Here is a 23,260-nt window from a genome sequence, read left to right on the forward strand (position 1 = left end):
ACCCTCAACAATCCAGTGACAGGCCAAGCACTCCACCACTGTGATGCAGCAGCTTTGATTTTTAAGTTTTTATTTTATTAACTTTTTTTTCTTTTTCTGGGGTGGCCATGGTGCAGTGGTAGACCAGAAGATCAGAAGATTGCAGATTCGGTCACAACCTTGCCCGCCACTGAACTCCACATCAGCATGTGAATGTTTGTGTGAATGCGACAGTGACTGTAACTGCATCTAAGAAGGTAGAAAAGCGGAGTATGAGTATACGCTATTTACCTTACACCATTTTCATGAGTTTCTCATCACCTGAAAAGGTGAAAAGATGAGGAGAGCAGTGGGATGTTCCTCTGACAGCAGCATCTCACAGATGGAAATGGGCTTCAGTCTGATGCTGGTTTGACATGTTCATATTTAGCTGTTCCTGTAGGACCCAGAGCAGAGAACGCTCTGACCCCCCCAGACTCAAGACCACTGAGGGAAACCAGACAGCAACATACGCCGAGAGAATTTTGGCACAGCCATCAGACAGTCAACCCCACCTCTCAGAGGGCGCCCCAGAAGGAAAATCAGGAAGAGTGATGGACAACTGTCATCTCGGCTCTGTCAGACTTTCTCATGACGGAGACCCAGAGCGGCAGGCAGAAAGAAGAAAAGCGAGGGTCAGGTACAAACAGCTGCTTAATGGGGTTGGAGGGGCAGCTGGGGGTCTGAACTGCAGACATGAAAACTCTGAATGGATCATTTCTGACATCAAGCAGAAGATTCTGAATGCATGAAATGAAGCTTGAGGAGGGATGGGCACACAGAGGAGAGTTTGCTCCACCCACCTCAACAACGTTCAAAAAATGGGTTCTTGGGCGAGAAGAGAAATGAAGTTTTGTTTTTCTCAGCCTATTCAAAAGTTTTCAGTCTTCAGCTCATGTTATGAAGAAGCTCACTGAGTAACGTTACTTACGTTTGTCTTCTGTTGCCGTTCACTCGCTCTCATTTTTGGCTGAATGTTCATAACAGGAAATCCCCAAATCTCAGTGCCTTTCCTGCAGCACTTGTCAGCTTTGGACCAGAGAGCCCCCAGCTGCTTCTGGATTTGCTGCTGAACTACCAGACAGTTGTCCAGGAAGGAGAGGCTGCCTGAGATCTTCTCAGACAATTCATTGACTCATCTCAGATCAGAGAGGATGAGGTGGCCATCATGAGCTCATGGTCTGATGGTTCACAGCGTGTTTTAAGGTGGGGGATGAAAACCTGTCAGAGCAATGATGCTGCTACAATCAAACCGGAATCTGCAAATATATTCGGCAGGTTTGGTTCAAAGATTTCTATTTAGCTTTTTCTAAAACAACTCAACTGCTGTGTGAACAGATGACACCAATCCTGAAGTCTGATTTGACGCTGGGACCACTCTGGCTGAGACAGACCTCCGCAGCTTTTCTAAAGCTTTGGATTCATTTGGATGGAAAAAAACCAAAATGCTTTGGCTGTAGCCAGCAGTGATGCAAATGTCAGGGCAGGCTTTCCATGTAAGGCGTCTAACCCCTCCCCACTTCTGTCATGCTCCGATCACTTTTTACCTGGAGTCCTCTGTCTGTTCAGGTCAGAGAAAACCCGAGCAACATTCAGAGCCGCTGGGAATAAAAAGAAGCTGGAAAGAGGGCAGTTCCTGTGAAGATGCACATGGATGCTAAAGTCAGGAACTAAAGGAAACATAGGAGCAGAAATAACTCATGAAACTAAATTCGGTGAAGAAGAACCAGGCATAAAAAGCAAAAATACATCTGTAAAGCTGACAGGTTTGAGGTCAGATGATGCATAAAACAGTTTAATAAAAACAGAATCAAGGTAACCTGAACTGCAGACATTACAACTCTAACAGTAGTTTCTGCTTTTTAAGAATAATGATGACCAAAAAGCCAAACTGAAAGGGGGAAGTTGAAAAAGAAAAACTTATAGAAAAAAAAAATGGCGCTGAAACAGAAGAGACAGTAAGATGAATAGGGGAGCTGGTTTCACATTCATTAAAACTTGAACACACCTTTACAGAGTCTTTGTGAATCAAAGGTGGGACACTGGACCCCCCCCCCAATTCCTGTTTTGGAGCTTTGACAGTTTGTGACAACTTTGTGTTTTAGTAAAATAAAACAAAGTGCAAATGACTGCAAAACAATGAAGACTTGTCTTGTATTCTGGAGAAAAATCAACGTCTCCACAATGACAGAGATGAGGAAGAAGGAGACCGGAGGATCAACCTGAACTCAGAGCATCTGCGGCTTAACTCTCAGTCCTGTTTGTGCACAAACCCAGACTTGATGTGCTGGGAGGTTTTCTCCGCTGCAGAGGTGGACGTGTGCTTGGTGCGTGTCGGCTGTTGATGAGTGGGTTGGGTTTGGGTCCAGGATGCACTCTAAAGCGGAGTGAAGCTTCAGCGTGTTTGCAGAGGTCAGATCTGTAGGACTTGTTGACTCTGTGGTCACGCTGACCGCTGTGACACGGCGGCTCTCACTGCAGCTCATCTGGATAAAGTTCACAGAAGCTCTGACAGGTTTGAGGAAGTCCAGTCTCTTTAAACGCTGCATCACACTTCCCTGAGTCTATGCAGTTATCTTTAGCAGGGGTGATTTCTGTGGAGGGTGGTGGTGGGGGTGCAAATGGCAGGAATGCCACAGTTGCCAAATGTGCTTCAATGTGTAAGTCCTTCGAGTTTGTTTCTGCTTTGAAACATGAGAGAGTTCTGGAGGGTGGATCCTTCATTTTTGGAGGATTCGTTTTAGGAGGACAGAAATACCCTGGCGGACTGGGTGGGGTTGGCTTTGAGAGGGGGGGTCATTTTGAGGAATGGGGTGTCTCTGGAATCAGGAATGTCAGGGGGCAAAATTCCTCCACAGTCCAGAGAGAAACAGAGCAGCTCGGAGGGAAAAGTCCTGAAATTTTTTCATGTTCAAAGATGAGAAACCAGAAAAAGGGGAAACGCTACACCCGTGACCTCGCAGCCGCATGCGAGGACACAAAGCGGACCCCCTGGGAGTACATCAGGTCTGCTGCGTACAGACAAAAGTTGACCCAGGAGAAAACGGCCACCACCACCTTGCTGTCCCACGGACACTTGCCCTGTGGACAGGACGACGGCCTCCAGGGGGAGCCGTACTTTGTGTCAAAGCAGAACACTGGCCACACCACTGACGCGCTCAGGTACAGCAGAACCTCCAGGAGCGTGAACACCACCACAAACCGGTCAAAGGGCGTCCCGCGTACCCCCTGTGTCCGCTTACACACCGTCATGAAGACCACCAGAGCTGTCAGGGCGAAGCAGAACGCGTACACCACAACGCAGAAGATGGTGGCGGCGTACAGGGAGTACTGGCTGCCATTGGCCAGAGCTCCAAAAATGACGCAGGCCACAAAACTCTGAACCACTTTGAGAAGGCCTGGGACAGTGGCCATGTAGCCCACCACAATCTGGCCCGGCCTGGCCCGGCACAGAACTACCTCCACCCCGTAGGCCAGAGTTCCTAGGATGGAGCAGACGGTGACGGCGATGCGGAAATCTCTGACGTGACAGCCGGCGTACGGACATTCAGAGCGCACAAAGAAGAGAGGATACACCACGGAGGTCGTCACGTACCTGCAGGGGGAGACAGACAGAAAGAGAGGCCGCCAAAAACCGGGAGCGACATCAGCATTCATGGGGAACCAGAGAGAACCAGAGTCACAATCATTATTTTTACAGAGAAGCCACTCTGAGTGCAGGTTCAGATTCAGACAGAGCAAATGTGGAAACAGAAGAGGAAATGAGGATGACAGGAAAACTGTTGACCTCCAGCCTCTATGTGAGATTCTTTTTCCAGGGGGGATCTCTGGGATGCAGTGGGACACATCTGCTGCCCCCCACATTTGGTCCAGCTTTATTCGATACAGGAGTAAAAAGTCGCCTGAACTCTGGTCCTCTTGAAAATGAAGATGTCTGTACCTTGAGGGCAAACACTGGTGTGGTTTTCCTCAGTATAAATGCAAACAGGTCTGGCAGGTACGTGAAGAACTGACCTGGATCCAGATATTTAAGGTTTTAAACCAACATACATAGCAGAATCAGCTGCAGATTTGAGCGTTTCAGTCTGAAACAAACACTAAACACCTCCGACTGCAGCTGGGAGTGTTGCTGCATTACAGCTCCACCCTTTGGCCTGGGAATGTGCTAAATATGTGGGAGGAGCCTACAGCTGCCCACTCCGCTGCTTTGGGAACTAATGACTTTCAAAACGTAGTTTTCTTTCATGATGCTGTCCCCTTCCACAAACAGGCTCTGTGGGCGGAGCTAACAAGGCAAAACATCCGGAGTGGAATGGAGACGCTGTGAAGACCTGCAGCTGGGTCACAGGGACCTGTTCTGGTGGATCTCTGACGCTTCCACCAAAACAGGGATCAGATCATCGTTTCAGACTGGAAGAAAGTATCTGGAGGTGGTTTCCAGCCATGAACGAGGGGTTGGTTAAAGGAGGATTTGGGGCAGGGTCAAAGGTCACCTGAAGCATGACTTACATGAGTGTGGCGCAGGCGGCACACGTGACTGTGAGGTTGTCCCAGGATACGGGCAGGCAGCTGTGGAGGCGGGTGGCATCCAGGAAGAAAACCACGACGGACATGGCAAAGCAGAAGCACCAGGCCGCCATGCAGAATACGCCGTGTGACCCGCTGTAGCCGGCACTGTGGGTCACCATGGCGATCACAGCACACCCCATGGCTAACTGACAGATCCGGGCCGCACCCAGACGGGAGCAGAGGGCAGCTTTGTTCAGGTACGAGACCCCTTGCGAGTCCATGTCAGTCTTCAAGGACCAGGATCCAGACCAGCATAAGGATCAGGAACAGGAAGAGGAGGGGTCAATCTAAAATATCTGCAGAGGCATGTAGACTTCATCTCATCAGGTTCCTTTACCTCTCAGCTGATGCGTCTGCTTCAGAGCTCCTCAGTCGTCCACCTGAGGCTGACTGCCGTCTGCCGTCTGCGCAGACACCACAAACTCATGCAGATGATCCTCCTCAGACGCTCTCCTTAGTCAGAGTTCAGCCTCACAAAAAACTCAAGTTCAGATCCTGCTGAGGCATCAGTCGTAACACGTCCAGCTCAGAAGTTCCTGACTCTTATTGGGAGCCTTGCAGGAACATTTTACTTTCATCTTCAAACTTTCTCTGTGACTCTGTTCTTCAGACACTTTCTCTGTCCTGCATGTGTTATGAGGAGGGGGGCTCACAGGGTCACACAGACCAGAATGGAAGTTAATTGGGGGTGGAGCATCCACCACGTGGCCGCTGGTGAGGGCGGGGGGCGTTTGGTTGAGTTACAGACTTCAGGAGGGGAATCTGAACAGCTGATGACGAAGGAGGATCCTCATGGTGTTCAGACATTTTTTGTCCTCCAGCGTCTCCATAAATACCAATAAATTCATGGAGGAAGACGTTAATAACAGAAGAAAATAATATTAATGCCCCTCTCGATAGACACATGACTGTCCACACGCTTTTAAAGCTGCAAAAAGACTGTTGTCTCATTTTTGGAGAAGTTTTTTTGTTCTGATTTCAAGTTTGACTGGAAGAGACTGTATTTGGAAAAAGAATGCTAAATACAACTTTCTGTAAAAAAAAATACTTTTACTCAGCTACGTGTCTGTCACTGATACTTTTCAAAATGAAGTTCAGCTTTAATGATGAAACCACCATAAAGAACAACATCATGAAACCTCTGAGACAAGAAAAAAATGCTTTTTTGTAAAGGATCATTTTTATTTGGTTAAACAAAAACTTAGTTCAAAACCTAAAAATACAAGAAGTTACAGATTCTTTTTTACTTTTGGTTTTATCTGATTCTAAAACATGAGAGAGTAAATCAGAGAAACTGGTACTATGTACATAATGAGGCATTACATACAGCCTTAAAGCAAACAGTTTGGCGCAGGAGGGGAACGCAGTTCTCTGCAATACTTCCTGCAGTACAGGTGGTGAGGCGTTGACCTAAACTCAGGAAAGTGTCTCCTTAATCTCTTTAATCCCATCAACACAGATTAGCAGAGGCTGAGGACACAGGATTGGGTCAGTCCATCACCCAGCCCTTCAATCATAAAGGTGGACACAAACCTTCTCAGTGGCAGGACACTAGAGGTGGATGCGGGACGCCCTGAGTACTACAATTCTTCAGATGTGTTGGAGCTGTTTTGGGTGACAGAGACCGGAGACCGGAGATAGTGTCTCTGGACTGAAGGACTGGGATGATGGGGGGGAGAGGGTCCAACTACAGGAGGATCACACTCAATCTCCCTGGGACACTCTACTCCAGGGTATCGTAAAGGAGGTTATGGCTGATAATGGAACCTCAGATCCAAGAACAACACTGTGGGTTTCATCCCAGTGATGGGAAGCAGTTCAGTTCCACGCCACACGGAGATCTTGGTCTTCCCCCGTTTAGCCCATGCGTGTTACGTGGGTTTCTGGGCACAGCGTGGCGCTGTAGGGGGTCATTTCTCTGGAAATGTTCCTAAGTGGTTTTATTCTTATCTCATAGATCAACACTTTTATATAAGTATAGATAGATGCTCTTCAAGAACCCATGAAATAAGTTGTGGGGTTCCCCAAGGGTCGATTTTAGGTCCTACACTTTTTAACAGCGTTGACTTTCGCAGCTATGCTGATGATACACGGCTTTACAATGCCGTGTCTCATGATGACCTTGAATCTGAAAAAAACACTCTTTTATACTGCATTTTAGATATAAAGTCATGGATTGCAGAAAACTTCAAATAGCTCAACCAGGACAGAACTGAAATGGTTTTCATCAGTTCTGAAGACAAGAGAAAGATGATTTTACCACATCTTCATACTTAAATCTTCTCACTGTGTGAGAAACCTGGGCGTACTTTTGGACTCTGAGCTAAATTTTATTCCACACATTAAAAGTGTCATTAAGACAGGATTTTATCATCTTTAAAACATTGCCAGAGTCCGCCCGTTCCTCTCTCTTGATGTGTGCTCTTATTTTTAGTCGTTTAGATTATTGTAATGCCCTGCTCTCTGGTTTACCAAAAAAGTCTATTTCAAATCTACAACTTCTACAGAAGTCGGCAGCACGAGTTCTGATGCAGGCCAGGGGGCGGCAAAACATTGCCCCCTGTTTTAAAATGGCTGCATTGACTCCCTGTGCATTTCAGAATTGATTTTAACCCTTGTGCTATCTTAGATGACCCCCCCTTACATTGACGTGTTCTCCCTACCATGACAAAGGTGGAAAGATTTCATATAATCTCTGGACAACAGTGAAGATCACAAATCATTGAAGAAAAAAGGTTCAGCGCACTAGTGGGTCTAGATGACCCAACTCCCAATGTTAAAGTGCCTAGGATAGCACAAGGGTTCAATTATATTCTTTTAAAGTATGAGCCCTCGCAGACCCTGAGGTCCTCCGGCACTCGACTTCTTGTTGTTCCAAAGGTGAAGACCAAAACTTATGGTGAGGCTTCGTTCTGCCATAACTGTCCTCGCGTCTGTAACAGCCTGCCGGAGATAATCAGGGCCGCAGAGACTCTGGAGGTTTTTAAGAAGAGGCTCAAGACCCACCTTTTTAATTTGGCTTTCAGTTTATCGTATCTGCTTATTCATTCTATCACTCTTAATACATATTACTTTCTGGATTTAATTTAATTTTATGCATAATACTATTCTTTATTTTATGTTTTGTTATTATTTATTTATTTTATGTTATACATCTGATGTATTTAATTGTAGCATCTTATCATGTCCTTTTTTCTTGTAGGGATCTGTTCTACCTGGACTTGCCGGCTTGGTCGGTGGTTGTTGCCCTGGTTGTCGCCCGTGGTGGGGCGGTTGGAGTTGAACATTGCAGCCTCGTGGCTGTGACGTGGACCCCGTTGCTGTCCCGGCCTGGGTGGGAACTGTGGCGATGCTCCTCCGCCGAGCTGTTTCCCAAATACTGTTTCCTCACAGCAGAGCCAAGCTTTTAGTTTCTTTTAGAAGTTACTTTTTGAAGTATTCATTGTGTGTGGGGTCATGGGTCACATGTGTTACCGGGGGGAAATGGGAAGGGTGGGTTGGGTTTTTTTTATGGTAATTTTGGGTATTTATTTTGTTTTAAATGTTAAAGCCCTTGGAGTTGTGCAAGGCATGAGAAGGTTTTTTTTTTTTATAAATAAAGTTTGCTTTGATTTGGGGGGGGGGGGGGGGGCAGGGTTTCATCTCTGCTTGGTGCCGATAGTTCTGTTGGCTTCATGGAACCAGGACCTTCAAATGGAAGGACAAATAAAGTCAGAGGCTCCTGTTTATAACCCGCTTTTCCAAATGTGTCTCATTGTGACTTACATGTGTCTTCTTCAAAAGAATAAACACAACAGAAAATGACAAATGAAAGCATCAATAATTCAAGTCTCAACTGTTCATATTCATCATTTTGCTGTCCCCTCATTACCTGCTCTGCCCACAGCAGACTTTTACTTGTTTGAAATTTGTACCATTAGGCTCTGAAAAAGAGGCAGGAGTCAGAGCTGGGGTGGCAGAGATGAGGATGTTGAGGTTCCTTTTGGGGGTGATGAGGATGGAAAGGATCAGGAATGAATCCGTCAGAGGAACAGATCATGGTAGACGTTTTGGAGATAAATGCAGGGAAACAGATGGAGATGGATTGGACTTGTGAGGTTGGATGGAGCTACCAAGAAGAATCCTTGGAAGAAGACCAAAGAGGACATTCATGGATGCGATGACATGACAGTGGTTGGTGTGAGGACGATGCAGAAGAAAGAGTTAGATGATTTTCCTGAAGGGAGCAGCTGACAGGAAAGGTGGGCAGAGTTAATTCGGGCCGCTGTGTTCCTCCCAGTTCAGGCTTTACTGTCAGATTCCTCTGGGTGACATCAGAGTTTGATCATCACTGTCGGTGGTCTCTGTGATTTGCCTCCGGCTGCAGGATGGTCATCTGAGAAACAGATGGAAAACAGCAACAGGCTGTTGACTCTGACATGCCACCAAAACCGACACCGTCCATTTCCAGATCTGCTGAATGGGGAATGGAGAGATTCATCTTTACGTTGAAATGCTGCTAATGACCATCAGAACGATGTGAAAAATGTGTGGAATCTGTTTCACAGGAGCGCAGCAGCAACCAGATGTGCTGGTTCAATGTCCTGTGGTCTGTGTCGCCCCCTGCTGGGCTCCATCCCGATCCCGTGGCTTGAAGCCTGACCCTGATGAAGTCATCAGGTAAGAAGCAGAGTCCCCCCCTCCAGGAGTCTGCCAGCTAAAGTCAGGCCAGTCTGGTGATTTGTTCAGATATTTTTTACTAAACGCTCAGCTTTTCCTCAATATAAATGAAATTCAGACAGATGAACCTCCGGTGATATTCTGATGCCTCCAGGACAACATTGGCCCCCGATCTCCCTTACAGTTAATGTTTCATTCACTGTCACGGACATAGGTGTGTAAAATTTGTTCTTCGCATTTGACCCATCCCCTGGATGAGGGATGGGCTTGGGAACCATTTGGTGGTTTAACAACCCCCCCCCTCCCCTCAATGCTGAGTGTCAAGCAGGGATGCATTGGGTCCCATTTTTAGTCTTTGGTATGACTCAGCCGTGGATTTGAACTCATGTCCTTCCAGTCTCAGGGCGGACTCTCTACCTCACCTACTGCAGTTCTTCCTGATGACTGGTTTCAATCTTTGTCACATTCAGGCTGCGCTGCCCCCCAAAACTTCCTTCAGAAAATGTAAATCAGGACTGCCCAATGCGGGTCCTTGAGATCTACCACTCTGCCCGTTTCCCAGCTCAGTGCCCCTTTTGCTGCTGAATTACCCTGATCAGGTGTGTTCTGTCAATCAGAGTGAAGAGACACCCGAGTCAGCAGATCAACAGAAAGAACTGTAGTTTGCAGATGACACAGCTTTGGTTGGACGCATCAGCAACGACATAGAGTTCAACTCCGGGCAGGAGGTGGAACACTTGGGAGAGCTGGTGCAGAGACAAGAGCCTCTGCATCAATGTGACGACCACTGAGACGATCGTGGACTTCAGAGGGGACAAACACCTCCCCCCTCCCCTGCACATCAGAGGAACGGCGGTGGAAGTGGTCATATGTTTCCGGTATCTGGGTGTGCACATCTCCGACAACCTCACCTGGAGCACCACCAACGTCAGCCCCTTTACTTTCTGAGGAGGCTCAGGCGCGCTCCTCCTGCATCACCATGTGGCACAGCAGAGGAGGCTGCTCTGTAGAGGGTGATTAGGACTGTGGGATGCAGCCTGCAGACCCCCACAGACATCTTTACCTCCATATGCAGGAAACCAGCCTCAGGAGTTCTGGAGCTGGAGGAGCTGACCCCTCCCACCTTGTTTTCCTATGAGCAATATTCCATGGGAACTATTCTCTTCAGTAAAAACCAAGTTGGACTTTGGGAATGAATGCAGGAAGAACATCTAACGGTCACTTACAGAAGACAAATCTACCTGAAGGAGAAGGAAGCTGATCTCTGAACCTCCATGGAGAACTGCAGCTCTTCTCCTCTTTCAGGCGAGTTTCCGTTCTGTTCAGATCAGAGACCAGCTCCCGGGTGCGTTTAAAGGTTCCTGGTTTGAATCCCGCAGGAGTTCATGTATGTGTTCGTGAGGCCCTCCTTTCTCCTACACACAAGCACGCCAGAGGCTGAACTGACAACAAACCCATTTTAAAACCAAAACCTTTATTGTATTTTATTTTCTGAGCGTTCACAGCAGCCAGGAATCATTCATGAGGGGGGGGCGAGTGCTGTGAGGGGGGGGGGGGGGGGGGTCCACTGTGGTCACAAAGCCTTCAGACAAGGAGCAGCAAGTCTTCATCCTCACACGCAGTCTTCACTTCTTCCCTGCAGACAAAAACACTCATCTCCATCAACAGTTTTTATAGAAAAGAAAAACTTGTTTGGAGCAAAACAAATGGTAATTTTTGTAACTTCTGCTGTTTCCTGAATAGAAGGCCTAAAGCGAGGCGCTGACACGTCACGCTGCTCTCACAGCCGTGCATGCGCTCAGAAACAGACAGTAAAGGATGTTTGAATGTGTTTCCGTGACAACAACCGAGGTTTACTTGTTCAGTTGTGGCCTTTTCCTGACCTGGAAGTTTGAGCCACTTGGGCACCTTTCCCGGGTCGGTTCTGGCAGGTTTATCAGCCTGGTTGTGTGAAGTCGGTTCTGGTTTCTGTGGAGACGTTGCAGGTTCTGGGGGTAGAACCGGCTCATCAGGTCCAGCCGAGGAGCTGCTGATGAAGCTGCAGGAAGAAGGCAGAGATGTGAATGTGGAGGAGTGGGTGTCGCTTTAACAAATATCACTTTATTTGTTAAGAGAAGCCAAAGTTAAACCAAGAAATTAGGAAAAAAAAATAGAAAAAAAATGCTTTGAGGGTTTTTTAATTCAGAAGAGACAACAAATGGTGTCACACCTACACACGCACACTCACACACACGCACAGTGTGTTTCCAGTTCAGCATCTGGCCGTGCATGCTTTTGGACATGTGAAGGAAGGTCTGACATGCACACACGCAGACATGCATGTGGGCCTTCATCTGTGCATACAGTAGTGCTTGTACCTGGTCAGGGTCTGGTCTGCCTGCAGGGCTAAAACAGACGTTTTCAGCAGCTCCCTCCGAATGTGAAAGTCTGCAGAGGAAAGAAAAAAAAAAAAGAAACATGTGTACAGTTGTGTCATTTTACAAAACGTCCGAGCTCAGAGGCTGAAGGCTCTTTTGGTTTAAAGCAACCAAAAAGGAAGTAAAAAGGCAAAAACCTGTTTTGACGTCAGAGCCGAAGTACAGCAGCGCTCCAGGAAACAGACCAGCCTGCAGACGGGGAGGGGGGGGATAACCCTTATCAGTTTCTACTAAAAGAAACATCACCACAATGATGGAGACCAAAAGCCTTTAGGGAAACGGAGACCCTCAGCTTCAGAGAAATCTCCAAATTATACTTTCCAAACTTCATTTAGAAAATAGAGGAAGGAACAGATGTGTCTTTCTTCATCCAGATTTGTTCTTAGTCACACTTAGAAAATGAAATCTCACACAACATGAAAAAACAGTGGGTCATCTTCAGGGCAGGTGGGGGGGGGGGGGGGGGGGGGGTTCTCTTACTTATGCCAGGTTAAAAATGTTATATTTAAGGCCTTTTATTAAGAATTTCAATCACATTTGAGACTTGGCCTACAAAGAAATACCCCTTGGGTTCAGTTGGGCTAGTACACATTTATATAGAACATTTACAAAACTGTGAATATCAGTTGTCCTGGAAACTCATCTCAGCCCAATGTGTGTGCATGAAGATCTTGCACATACCCCAAGTGAGGCCTGGGGTAACTACTGTACCCCAAAGTGAGAGGGGGTGGAGGTGCTGGGGGTAAAGTGAAGCAGCTCTGAAGAAATGAGAGGTCAGCCAACGCACTTGATGCAGCGCTTAGTGAAGAGAGAAATGTCACAAAATAAGGGAGAAGATCTGACCTGGAAGAGTGTGACTGACGGGTCGTCCAGAATCGTTTTTGGAGGAGCCACGACTAAAACAGAGAGGGGGAGCAGGAGTTAGAAGCAGGGAAGCAGTCATCCATGAACTCACCTGTTTCCACTCTGGACAGGTGAGAACAGCTGACAGGTTTCTGTTTGTCCAAACTGTGATTCCTGTGAGTTTGAATGGATTCAGAAAGTGCAGCTTCAAAAGCCTAGCAGACTTGTTTCAGGGTGAATGGCATCTCTTTCACCCTCGCCCGCCACTGTATGTACTGGATTTTTTCAGAGGCCTCATTGCACAGCCTGCACAATATATTGTAAATTTATTGTTATCGCAATATCAAGCTGTGCAATATGCATATTGCAAAAGACGGCAAAAATCGCAATAAATGGTTACCTTAAATATGCTAAAACAATCTTATGGATGCTTGAAGTATTTCACGAAACAAACAAATCCCTTTTTGTATTTGACCAATCGAATGGACTCCTCGACATCATCGACCAATCGGATGGAGTTCTATCATGTTAGATGTTCGACTCCTATGTAGATGTGGGTCATTTGGAATGCAATTTTTAAACTGTTGCAGTGAAATGGAAATTATGTTTTTGGTTGTTTTGCTATATGTTCATATACCGCAAGTTACATCGTCATCGCAATATTAATCACTAATATCGCAAGTTTTTCTCATATCGTGCTGCCCTAATCTGAGCCTCTATCTCTTCAGTGCTCAGGGTTTGGTCCTGTGTTGCCAGGATGAGTGCTTCTGAGTTGTCCTGTGGGGCAGCCCATTCTAGTCATTGTTGGGACTCAGTTATGGTCTGGCGGTCCTTCCCATGCAGAGGCTTATCCTTCAATGATGATCTGTCCTTTAGCAGTTATGTACACTGTCCAAACTGTAAATCTTTCAGGTATGGTTTGCTTTCACTCACGGCGCTCTCAGAAATAAAGCTTGAAGTGGATCAAACCACTTTAAAAAATACTGCTGTTCCAACAGCTGCTCATTTGGGGGCGCTATTGTCCAAAATGAGTGCAGAAAAAAAGAAAGCCTCTGATTCTCATGTGTGAAGAAACTCCTGCAGCTTCTCACTACACCACCAGACCTGGACCAGAACCAAATCTGGATCGGACCTTCCATAAATGATGCATGTAGATAACTGTACCATCAGTCAGCACTCTAAGTGTTCAGTCTCTGGAGCAGAGCAGGTCTGGTTCCTGGATCTTTAAATCTAACATGTAACTTCCATCTTTCATTGGTCTATCATAAAGAAAGGTTTTCTATTCAGTTGAACACAGGAGGAGCTGAGGAGGAATTCTTTGATATTTTGGTCTTTGCTTAGTTTCAGCGTTTGTCCCTCCATGAAACAGGCCTTATGCAGATGATCCGATGCTCCATTATTACCAGTTTAATTTACTGTTTGTTGAGTTCAGTCAATATTACACTCAATAAGAATGTAAAAGATCCTGGTTCCATCCAAAAAGCAGATGTTTAAGCTCAAACGGTTCTTTGGAAAAGCAGATGTTGTGGATACTCAGACAAACTTACACAGGTAAAAACTGAGCTGAGCGTCATCCAGGTGAGTCCTGACAAAATGTCTGACAGCACCAACTGCACAAAGGACACAAAAAAAAAACAAAGTTTATGCTTGAACAAAGTTCATTCACGTATGTGAGGGGTTTTCCTCCAGGTTGTCGGAGGGCTGCATCTAATTCCTGGTACGACAGAACTCAAACCTGTCTCCAGAGGCCTGAAGAGGCCCTGTAGGACATGTCTGTCTGGAAACTGGACCCTCAGGACCACCTGGAGAAGCGGAAGCAGAGGTTTTAAAAGAGGGTTGAGGCTTTAGATGGCAGGATGTGGCAGAACTTTGCTCACTTTGGGATATCGTTCCATCTTTTCCTTCATCTGTGCTTCTCTCAGAGATTTAGTCATGAGTGGAGCTTCTTCCATCAGTTTCCTGCAGGAGTGAGATGCATACAAACAAAAGTTGTTACAAACCCATCCAACATTAACGCACTTCATCCAGTGAGTGCCCCAACGCCCCTGTGGCAAAGAGGCGGGGCTAAGTGAACACTGATGCAGACTGAGGGGTGTGTGGTGGTCTTCACTCTTGCTCTCTTGTGCTGATGGAAGACGACGACCAAGCAGTGACCCTGTTAGGCTGTGGTTTGTGCCGTTTGACAACCAGCAGACCTGCAGTCACAGAAGACGCAGCTGGTCCAAAGCAGAGCTCCAGAAAACCTGATGGAGCGCATGGCTGAGCAGCTCCTCTGGCTCCAGCAGAACCTCCACCCTTTCATTTGACCCCACCCACCCAACACACCCACCTCTCACTTTTCAGCTGGGCGAAGCGTTTCCGCACGTCGTCCACCGTCACCTCGAAGAACTCATCAGGCAGATCTCCCAGGTCCTGAGCCTGATGGGGTCTGGAGTCCAGGTGGTAGATGAGAGGCTCCCTATCCACCGGCTGCAGACGAGAAGAAGAGAAACCTGAAGAATGCTTGTTTCTATCAGCTGAGGAACCTCACACCGCACTGGGGACAAACGAGCAGATCTGCAAATGAATGAGTCCAAACCTGAGGATGAGTGAAAAGCTGGCACTGACCTCCAAAAACTCCGGATTCTCCTCCTGGTCCTTAAGGTGAGCAGCGCGTTTACCCTGCCAGAGAAGATTCATGTTTGAGCTTTTAAGATTCAAATGAGGGACGAGAAAAGTTATATAATCCCAGCAAAGAACTACAGATGAAGAAGAGTGAGCTTCATCAGCTGCAGGGAAACTAAAATGAGGATCTATGCTCTTCTGCAAAGCTCATCTTCTCCATCAGTCTGAGATCTTCACTGATCTTGATGAAGAGGACAGAGCTACTCTTCATCAGAAGATCAAAGCCAACCATTCCACTATCTTTCAAACTCCCCGTGACTCTGCAATTATCTTCTGAGATGACTGTTATCAGTAGGATCTGCAGATGTGATGTTCTGCTGCATGTTCACCTACACATGATCTCCTAAACCCATCGGGTTCTAAAGAACACACGAAAGTTTAACAAGTCAGGCTACCAAGGAGTCGCAGCTTCTGCCAGCAGAACCCTGAAGCATCTGAGTGCAGAGATCTTTAAACTTTGGAAAACTCAGAATTAATTAACTTCATGAACTTTGTTCGGAGCATAAGGCTAGAACGGGTTTTTAGCGGGATGGCAGCTTAACATCAGAACTTCTATGAGAGCAGATAGTTTGGTTCCGTTAATAAGCATCTTCCTCTGAAGCAGGCCGTGCAAAAGGAGGGTGGGCGGGGCTTGACAGTCATCATTTGGCGCTGCGTGCGCAGCGCCAAATGATGACTGTCAAGCCCCGCCCACCCTCCTTTTTGTTCTGGTCAAACCTTCACACACACTATAAAAACTCAAAATCCCATCCAGAACGATCTAGAACCTTTGTCATCTGTCCACAAACTCAACGAGACTTCCTTTAGAAAACACATCTTTCAAATGGAAAAACACTTTTTCCTTAAACAAGTAAAGGGTTCACATGTTTACAAAGCTCTTGCTAAAAATGAGTCACTAACTATTTGTTTTCATTCCATGGTAAAACTTTATTTTCGCACCTTAAGAACTGGATTTAATTTCCGACCCAACAGAACCAGTGTCCCGGTTCCTGCTGCCCCCCCTTTTTCCCAGACCCCCCCCCACCCCCTGGTTCAGGATGCCTCTCACAGTTCGGCTCACCTTGGTGCTTGGACCGTCGCTGCCTTTTGCCTTCTTGGCTTTGGGGGATTCCACCACAGCAGGGAAACCTGTCCCCCCACCTGGACCCCCAAGGCGCTGACCCCCCCCAGAAAAAGGAACAAAGGGAGCCACGGGAGCTACAGAAGAGGAGGGCTGAGAGCTCGCCTGCGATGGTCCTGCTTGCTCCTCCTCCTCCTGAGCAGGTGGGGGAGTTTCTGTGGGGGGGGGTTCGGGCTGAGCGTCCCTGTGCTGAACAGAAGTGCTGCTCATCAGCGTGGCAGGAGGTTCTGATGGGTCAACGGGGATGGAGCTTTCAGGCGGGGCAGATGTGGAACCTTCCGCGGATGACGGAGTGGGATCAGACAGAGAAGGTTGGCTCTGCCTGGTTACCATGGCAACAGGTGTGACTGGCACAGCAGCATCTTCATCTTTATCCTTCCTTAGCAAAAACCTGGAAGAGGCCTCACATCTCATGATCTGCAGGTTTTTACACTCAGCAAAGCATACAGACAATTTATATGAAATGAATGAAAGGTTTTAAATGAAAACAAAAAAATGAACAGAATGCATAAACGCCTTCAACTGATAATGAAGTGAATAAAAAAACCACCACAAGATCCACAAACCAACTCTGAAGAAGTTCAAACTGTTTTTTAAAAACATTGTCTTCAGTCAGAGCAGCCTTCCTCTTTCAGCAGGTGGGAACGCTCACCTGAGCTCCGCTCCTCTTCCCACACCTAATGTGACCCCCCCAACCAAGCGTCCAGAAATGAACTGGCCCGTTGTTTGTTTGGGGCCTACCTGATGATGGCACTTCCTCCGGTCAGACCCAGAGATTTCAGGCTGGTCTTCTTCAGCGCCTCCTCGCCGCTCACCTGCCACACAAACAGCTGCGCTGTAATCCCAACGGCTCTGGGGGTGAGTCTGGGCTGAAGGAGAGCCTCGTACCTCGTCCCGCATGTAAACACAAACTGGGGTGGATCCTGATCCGGACAGGTCGGCCTCCCTGAACACATCCAGGGACAAAACAGGATAAAATGATGAAGACTCGAGGCCGGACCCCTCCCAGCATTCTGAGGTTTTGTTCTGACCCCATAAGACCGTATATGTGGGCATTTTGGTGGGAGATGAAGTGCAGAAATGATTTTAAAGATTTCTATGAAATGTTTTGTTAAAGCTAAAATTTGTGCATTTTGGGGGGGGGGGGGGGGGGGGGGGGGGGGGTTAATGGGAGGTAGGCGGGGCCAACAGGGCTTTGAAGTTTACTTTTTGCCACCTACTTTGTGAAGGGAAGCAGAGAAAACCTCAAAATTGTGCCTGTCCTACCATCCTCATGAGAGATTCTGATCATTAAACTGTCAGATAACAGTGAGCAGAGTTGGAATTATGAATTGCAAATGTCAAAATTCACTTTATAAGAAGTTCACCAACTTACTTGACTCCACATTTGGTTGATGAGCAGAAGACACAAAACATGACTAAGCTAGAGGATTTCAATTTTCTGTCCTGTGTAAACCTGCTGGTCTGCAGCAACACTGGAACCATGAAACCAACACCGCCTGTGAAAGTCTGGACTCTGACAAACATCTAAATCTTTCCAGAAAAACAGGATAAGCTTACATTTCCACGGATGCTTCTGAGACACATCCATACCATGTCACTGATAACACAATTGGATTCAGTAAAACCCTTTCACACACCTGATGGGGGAGAAGTGGGTGATGAGCTCCCACAGACTCCGCCCACAGCCGAAGGAGTCCTGCAGCCGAGAACCGTCCTCCATCTGGAGCGCGACCCGGACCTGTGGAGAACGCAAGAACATGAGAACGCAACACAAACACACATCTGTCAGCAAAAGCCTTTTTGGTTGTTGGTGAAGACTAGAAGCAGGTCTGACTGCTTTTTGTGGAACAACGTTCAGTTTTTAGAACATAAATCTGCAACCAAATGAATCCATTCCTACTTCCTTTAGCTCATCCCCTCCCGTTGTCTCCTTATGCGTTACCACGCTTCTGTCTGAGCTCACCTGACTTTCAGCTGCTGCTTGTTTCCTGGAACTCGTCACCATTTCCAGTTTTGCGTTGTTGGGAAGGTTGGCAAACCTCCACGGCCGTGTCAGGTCCAACACTGTCCTCTGAAACCTGCAGGTGCAGAAGAGTTTCACAACAATGAAGCTCCAAACATTATTCTCAACAGTTGGGCTTTAAAAAAGACTTAAATCCTCTTTTTAGAAGTTAAACTGTTGATTCCAAAGAATTACGGCTTTGTGTTTCTTTTGTCTTTTATTGTGTTTTTGAAGTCAGGTCAAAGACTGTAAAGCTGAAGATCTGCTCCTGCTGCAGGACCCAAAAAAAGATATATCCAAAACATTTTCCATTCCATTTTTCTGTTTTCAAATCATTTGTCAAATAAAGACTTTAATTGAACAAAGACAAAACTTGCAGTAATAAAACAGGAATTTCTGCTTGAACTAAAAAATGTACAACAAATTCCTTTGAAGGAAAACTGATTTGATGAAACGTTTAATTTGATCTTTGATTAAGTGAGGAGTTTCAGGAGACCGTGGTGTTCTGCCGGCCCAGTTACATCAGTGGGTCGGGGCTCACAGTGAACAGGCCTCTAATCTCACTCCTCCAGGTTTACTCCATAGGCTTCACTTTAGAAAAAAATATGTTCTGTTTACATTCAAACAGAGTGACAAGACAAAAATGTTCCAGAAGAAAAGAAAAATCAATTCAAGAAACTTAATTCAAAAAACCTTTTCAGAAGTGATGAAGTGAAGAAGTCAGCTCTTCCTTCTGCCGCCATTAACCCTCTGTATGTGTGTGTGTGTGTGTGTGTGTGTGTATCGTTGATGGTCTTCCTCACCATGAGGGAGAGAAAGATTTCAAAGTTGTCCTACCTTTTGTACAGAGTTTGAACAGGCTGATTGAACATTTAAACATTAAATAGGTTTAGGACAACATCAGGTCAGAAACAGGCTTCAGATTGAAAGATGATGTGGATTCAAGGGCAGAAGCTTCACTTTGACCGTAATCCTCCATGTTTACAAGATTCTGGGGAAGCTGGCCCACTTCTGGATTAAATCCAGTCTTAAAAGAAAACATTTCAGGAAAACAAACTCACTTCAAGCCATATTCATCAGGGTTGAAACCATTCTTGCCACAGACCTCCTCCAGGACCTGCAGACCACACGGAGAACAGGTGAGAACGAGCGGATCTTTCATTAGAACAGACTTAAGACTGAAAGTTTACATCTGGCATCAAAGCAATAAACCAAAATAAAACAAATCAACTTTTAACTTACCACACAGATGACTCAATTAATAAAAGACATCTGAGAAGGTATTCAAGAGAACAAAACTAATTTAGGAGTTTCGGGTTTTTAGTTGAGAAAAAAAAACTCTCTTGGGCTCTGATTTCAGACAAAAACTCTCTTTTAAGGATGTTCTTACTTTAAATCCCAAAACGTCCTTTATTTTTAAGGTTAAAGCTTCATGGTCACAAACAGGACATGACATCCATCCAACCATTTCCTAACCCACTTTATCATTGTGTCACAGGGTTGCTGGAGCCTATCCCACCTACCGCTGGGCAAAGGTGGGATTTAACAAGGACCAGTCACCAATCTGTTGCAGGACCACAGAGTGACGCATTCACACTCGCATGATGTATAAGGTACTTTAGAGTCACCAACGACCCTAGGAGGCATCTTTTTGGACTGTGGGGGGAAACTGTAGAAAACTCCCATATTAAACTGCAACCTCCACACAGATAGAACGCAGGAGGGATTTGAACCAGGACCTTCTCACTGAGAGTGCTGACCACTACACAAACGTGGTCGTGGTTTTCCAACACACCAAGTGAGTGAAAGCAGGCCAAAAAACGGATACATCTTTTGGTAAAATTTGTAACGTTTCAGTTTTTTGCTTCATTTGGTGGTTGTCCAGATATCAATCTGGGCAGGAAACGTTTCACACTTTTAATAAAAGGTTACGTTTCAGGCATTAAACTGCTGCAAGTTTGTCCTACATTTACATGAGATCATTTATTCTTTTTTATTTTTTTTTCAGTATTATTTATTATCAGTCTAAGGCCTGCTGTCATGAGCAGGTTGGCTCTGAACAGGTGAGTCTGACTCCACTACAGAAAATGTTTGGTCACCGGCTACCTCCTGTGTTAGCCGCAGATGCTAACTCACAGGAGAACTGCGCGCTCGTGAGCCTCTGACGGGGAAAAGGAGCCAAAGACAGAGCACGCGCTCCTCACACGGGCCTCACCTGAAGCAAGGGAGAGTTTGGCGTCACTTTGACGGCTTGTCTTCTCCCGTTTGGAGTCAGAACCGTTACAGTTGAACCACTGGCTGCCATTGTTGTTGTCTGTGACGTCACAGCGCACGTTTAAAATGAACTTTATTGAGAGTGGGCGGAAAATGAAACAAAAGAAAAAGAAAGAAAAATGAATACATATTAAATAAATGAGAAAAAAAATAAACATAATAAACGAATAAATAAATGTGTGCAAGTATGTTTCATGTCCCTTTCGTTCAGTGTCCTGAAGTTTTTTTTGTGTTTTTTTCTCAAAAGAAACTTTATTAACAACTGAGATATTATACAAGGATCAACAGTAAATATATAAACTACGTTACCACGAAAAACAATCACCATTGCCTAACATAAAATATATATAGAACATAGAAGAAAAGAATTAACATAATACAAACACACACACACAAAACAAAAAAAAGAACGTAAACCTTCCACAAAGGTTCATATTTGTTAGAGGTTCTCATTAAGTTTGTATTTCTGAACAAAACTAAGTAATTTCAAGCCATTTTTCTTTATTATATAATTGAGTGATTGAAAATCAAAACAGAGATCTTTATGAAATGTAATAAGAAGTGGTTCGGTCTTCAAAAATTTGTTTTTATGAATATAAAACCTTTCTTGCAATATCAGGACATTAAGAACAATAATTTCTGGTCTCTTAGATATTACCACCCCGAATAAAACAGTTTTTGCGTCTAAATGAACTGGCATTGCAATTTTTGAAGAATTCCAAAAGCAGAACTCTCCCCAAAATGTTTTAATAACTCCACAGTTAAAGAATAAATAATCCACAGTCTCAATGTCATTTAGAGAAAAACTGCAGCCGTTCTCTTCAAAGACAAAATGATGTCTCAAAAATTCCTTGGATGGGTAAATATAGCTAATTATTTTAAAATGATTGCATTTTACTTTTGGTAAAATAAAAATGTTTAGTTAATTAAATTTGATCTTAATTCAATTACATTTTCTTTAGAGAACTGTGTAGGAATGTATTTTGTTGTGGAAAAGTTTGGAAAAGTTCTTTGAAAAACAATCTTCGTATGAAGCTGTTGGCAATTCTGACTTTGTAACCGGCTGTCCGTCCAAACAGAGAGAAGGAAGTTTTACTGGAACTTTATTTTAACAATAGATTTTGTGATAAACAAATCAACTCAGAGGAAAAGTTTTGATCACAGCTTCATATTGTTTCCGATCCAATAATTGAAATTTGGAATACAAATTTTCAAACGTCAAAATGTTTCCAGAATGATCCAGTAGATGCAGAACAGACCACATCCCCTTAGTGAGCCAGTTATTGTAAAACAAGGGTTTGTTTCTTCGTAACACATAGCTGCAGTTCCAGAGAGGCGTGATGTGCAGACTAAAATTGTGCTTATAAATTAGTTTCCAGTACAATACAGTGTCCTGCAGTTGAGTCATCTGGACTCGTCTCCTCCTGTAATCGTCCACTTGTCTTCATCAGTCTGATTTACATTTTTTGAGCCTTTGTGTTTTGGAAGTGCAGATAGTTTTCTCATGTTTCTCAGTATGAAGAGTTCAGGTCAGCGATACTGATTTTTTTCTCTTTGATATGGAGCTTAGTTAACCCTTGTTTTATCTTAGAAAGTGTGACCGTGAATGTTTTGTACATATATGTAAATAGAAATATGCGCATCATCAGGTTTTGTAAAAAAGGGTGGGAGCAGACACGATTTCTCTTCAACCCACTCCTTTTCAAGCACATTGTATCGTTTTATGTATTTTTAAACCACCGTGTTTACATTTGTATTGTGATTGATATAAAAAAATAAACTAAAATAAAATAAACTAAAAATTCAAAGCTTTTTCTGGAGAAAAAAATAAAGTTTTTTTTTGGTTTTTTTGTTTGTCCTTGTTACATTTTTAGCTTGTCAGAGCAAAATGATAGAAAAAAGTCCAATTTTCTGTCAGTGGTTTATTAGTAGGATCATATTAAACCACATCCTTACCTTCTGCTGCACAGCAGTGTTTATGTTGTTTATAAGTTATTCAAGTATTTATTTGCCTTCACATGTATATATTTAAAAACAATGGACTCTATGCCAATGCTGTGATGTTTTTAGAATATAATACAGTTTTTTATTGACCCAACAGAGGGGATATAACTTATAGTAAAAGGAGAAAAAGGATGAAGACGCACTGAAGTCTTATGACAGAAAATGCCGTGTTTGATTTGACCTATTTTTAATTCATCAGCTGCAGCAGGATTTTATTTGACGCCGGTTGTATTTCATTTTGAAAGGAACTTGTGTCAAAAGTGAGGAAGAAATTAAATTTGTTTTAAATAGGAAACTATATCATAGTTCTATTTCTATAATTGCAAGTGTTTAAAAGCTACATTTTCTCATTTTTGGCATTAAAGGTCCCACACTCCTGGTGTGACGGCTTGCACAGCTCTCACAGATGTGTAACCAATCAGAGAGCTGGTTCCATGCAAGTAGCAGTTTGCGGTAATAAAAAATTATATTTTGGTATCGTTATATTTAATTCACATTTTATTCCTCCTCATCAAAAAGCTGTTGTAGTTCGTCAAGACTCTCTCCTCCTCTAAAGGCAAAGATAAGGAGTTCGATTGGAGCTTTTGGCTTCTTGTGATGCAATTGGTTGGATCCGTTTGAATTTTTTGAGACTTGAGTAAGTCAGAATCTCCGTTTTTTTCTAACTTAGCTGCATTATGAGCAACG

At 44.7% G+C, this 23,260-nt stretch overlaps 2 protein-coding genes across 3 annotated transcripts; both read right to left on the minus strand.

Annotated features, from left to right (window-relative positions):
- Window positions 1-1,785: 1,785 nt before the first annotated feature.
- LOC101171891 (myeloid-associated differentiation marker-like protein 2) lies at window positions 1,786-5,508 on the minus strand. Of its 2 annotated transcripts, XM_011479225.3 has the most exons (3): window positions 4,925-5,508; window positions 4,528-4,814; window positions 1,786-3,613 (listed from the first exon to the last, which is right to left on the minus strand). In XM_011479225.3, the coding sequence occupies exons 2-3, from the start codon at window positions 4,806-4,808 to the stop codon at window positions 2,962-2,964; spliced, it is 933 nt and encodes a 310-aa protein (XP_011477527.2). In that variant the 5' UTR covers window positions 4,809-4,814; window positions 4,925-5,508; the 3' UTR covers window positions 1,786-2,961. The 2 variants fall into 2 exon arrangements, with proteins under 2 accessions (XP_011477527.2, XP_020561036.2); XM_020705377.2 differs by lacking the exon at window positions 4,925-5,508 and having other exon boundaries at window positions 4,528-4,863.
- Window positions 5,509-10,700: 5,192 nt separating this feature from the next.
- On the minus strand, window positions 10,701-20,654 carry aspscr1 (ASPSCR1, UBX domain containing tether for SLC2A4). The gene is made up of 17 exons (XM_023959849.1): window positions 20,511-20,654; window positions 19,357-19,412; window positions 18,257-18,371; window positions 17,931-18,031; window positions 17,179-17,236; window positions 17,032-17,105; window positions 16,231-16,681; window positions 15,114-15,167; window positions 14,836-14,975; window positions 14,384-14,465; window positions 14,242-14,308; window positions 14,054-14,116; window positions 12,507-12,559; window positions 11,801-11,852; window positions 11,604-11,673; window positions 11,130-11,284; window positions 10,701-10,882 (listed from the first exon to the last, which is right to left on the minus strand). The coding sequence occupies exons 1-17, from the start codon at window positions 20,598-20,600 to the stop codon at window positions 10,872-10,874; spliced, it is 1,692 nt and encodes a 563-aa protein (XP_023815617.1). The 5' UTR covers window positions 20,601-20,654; the 3' UTR covers window positions 10,701-10,871.
- Window positions 20,655-23,260: the final 2,606 nt, after the last annotated feature.

This window comes from Oryzias latipes, chromosome 1, assembly GCF_002234675.1.
Source record: "Oryzias latipes chromosome 1, ASM223467v1".
Taxonomy (NCBI): domain Eukaryota; kingdom Metazoa; phylum Chordata; class Actinopteri; order Beloniformes; family Adrianichthyidae; genus Oryzias; species Oryzias latipes.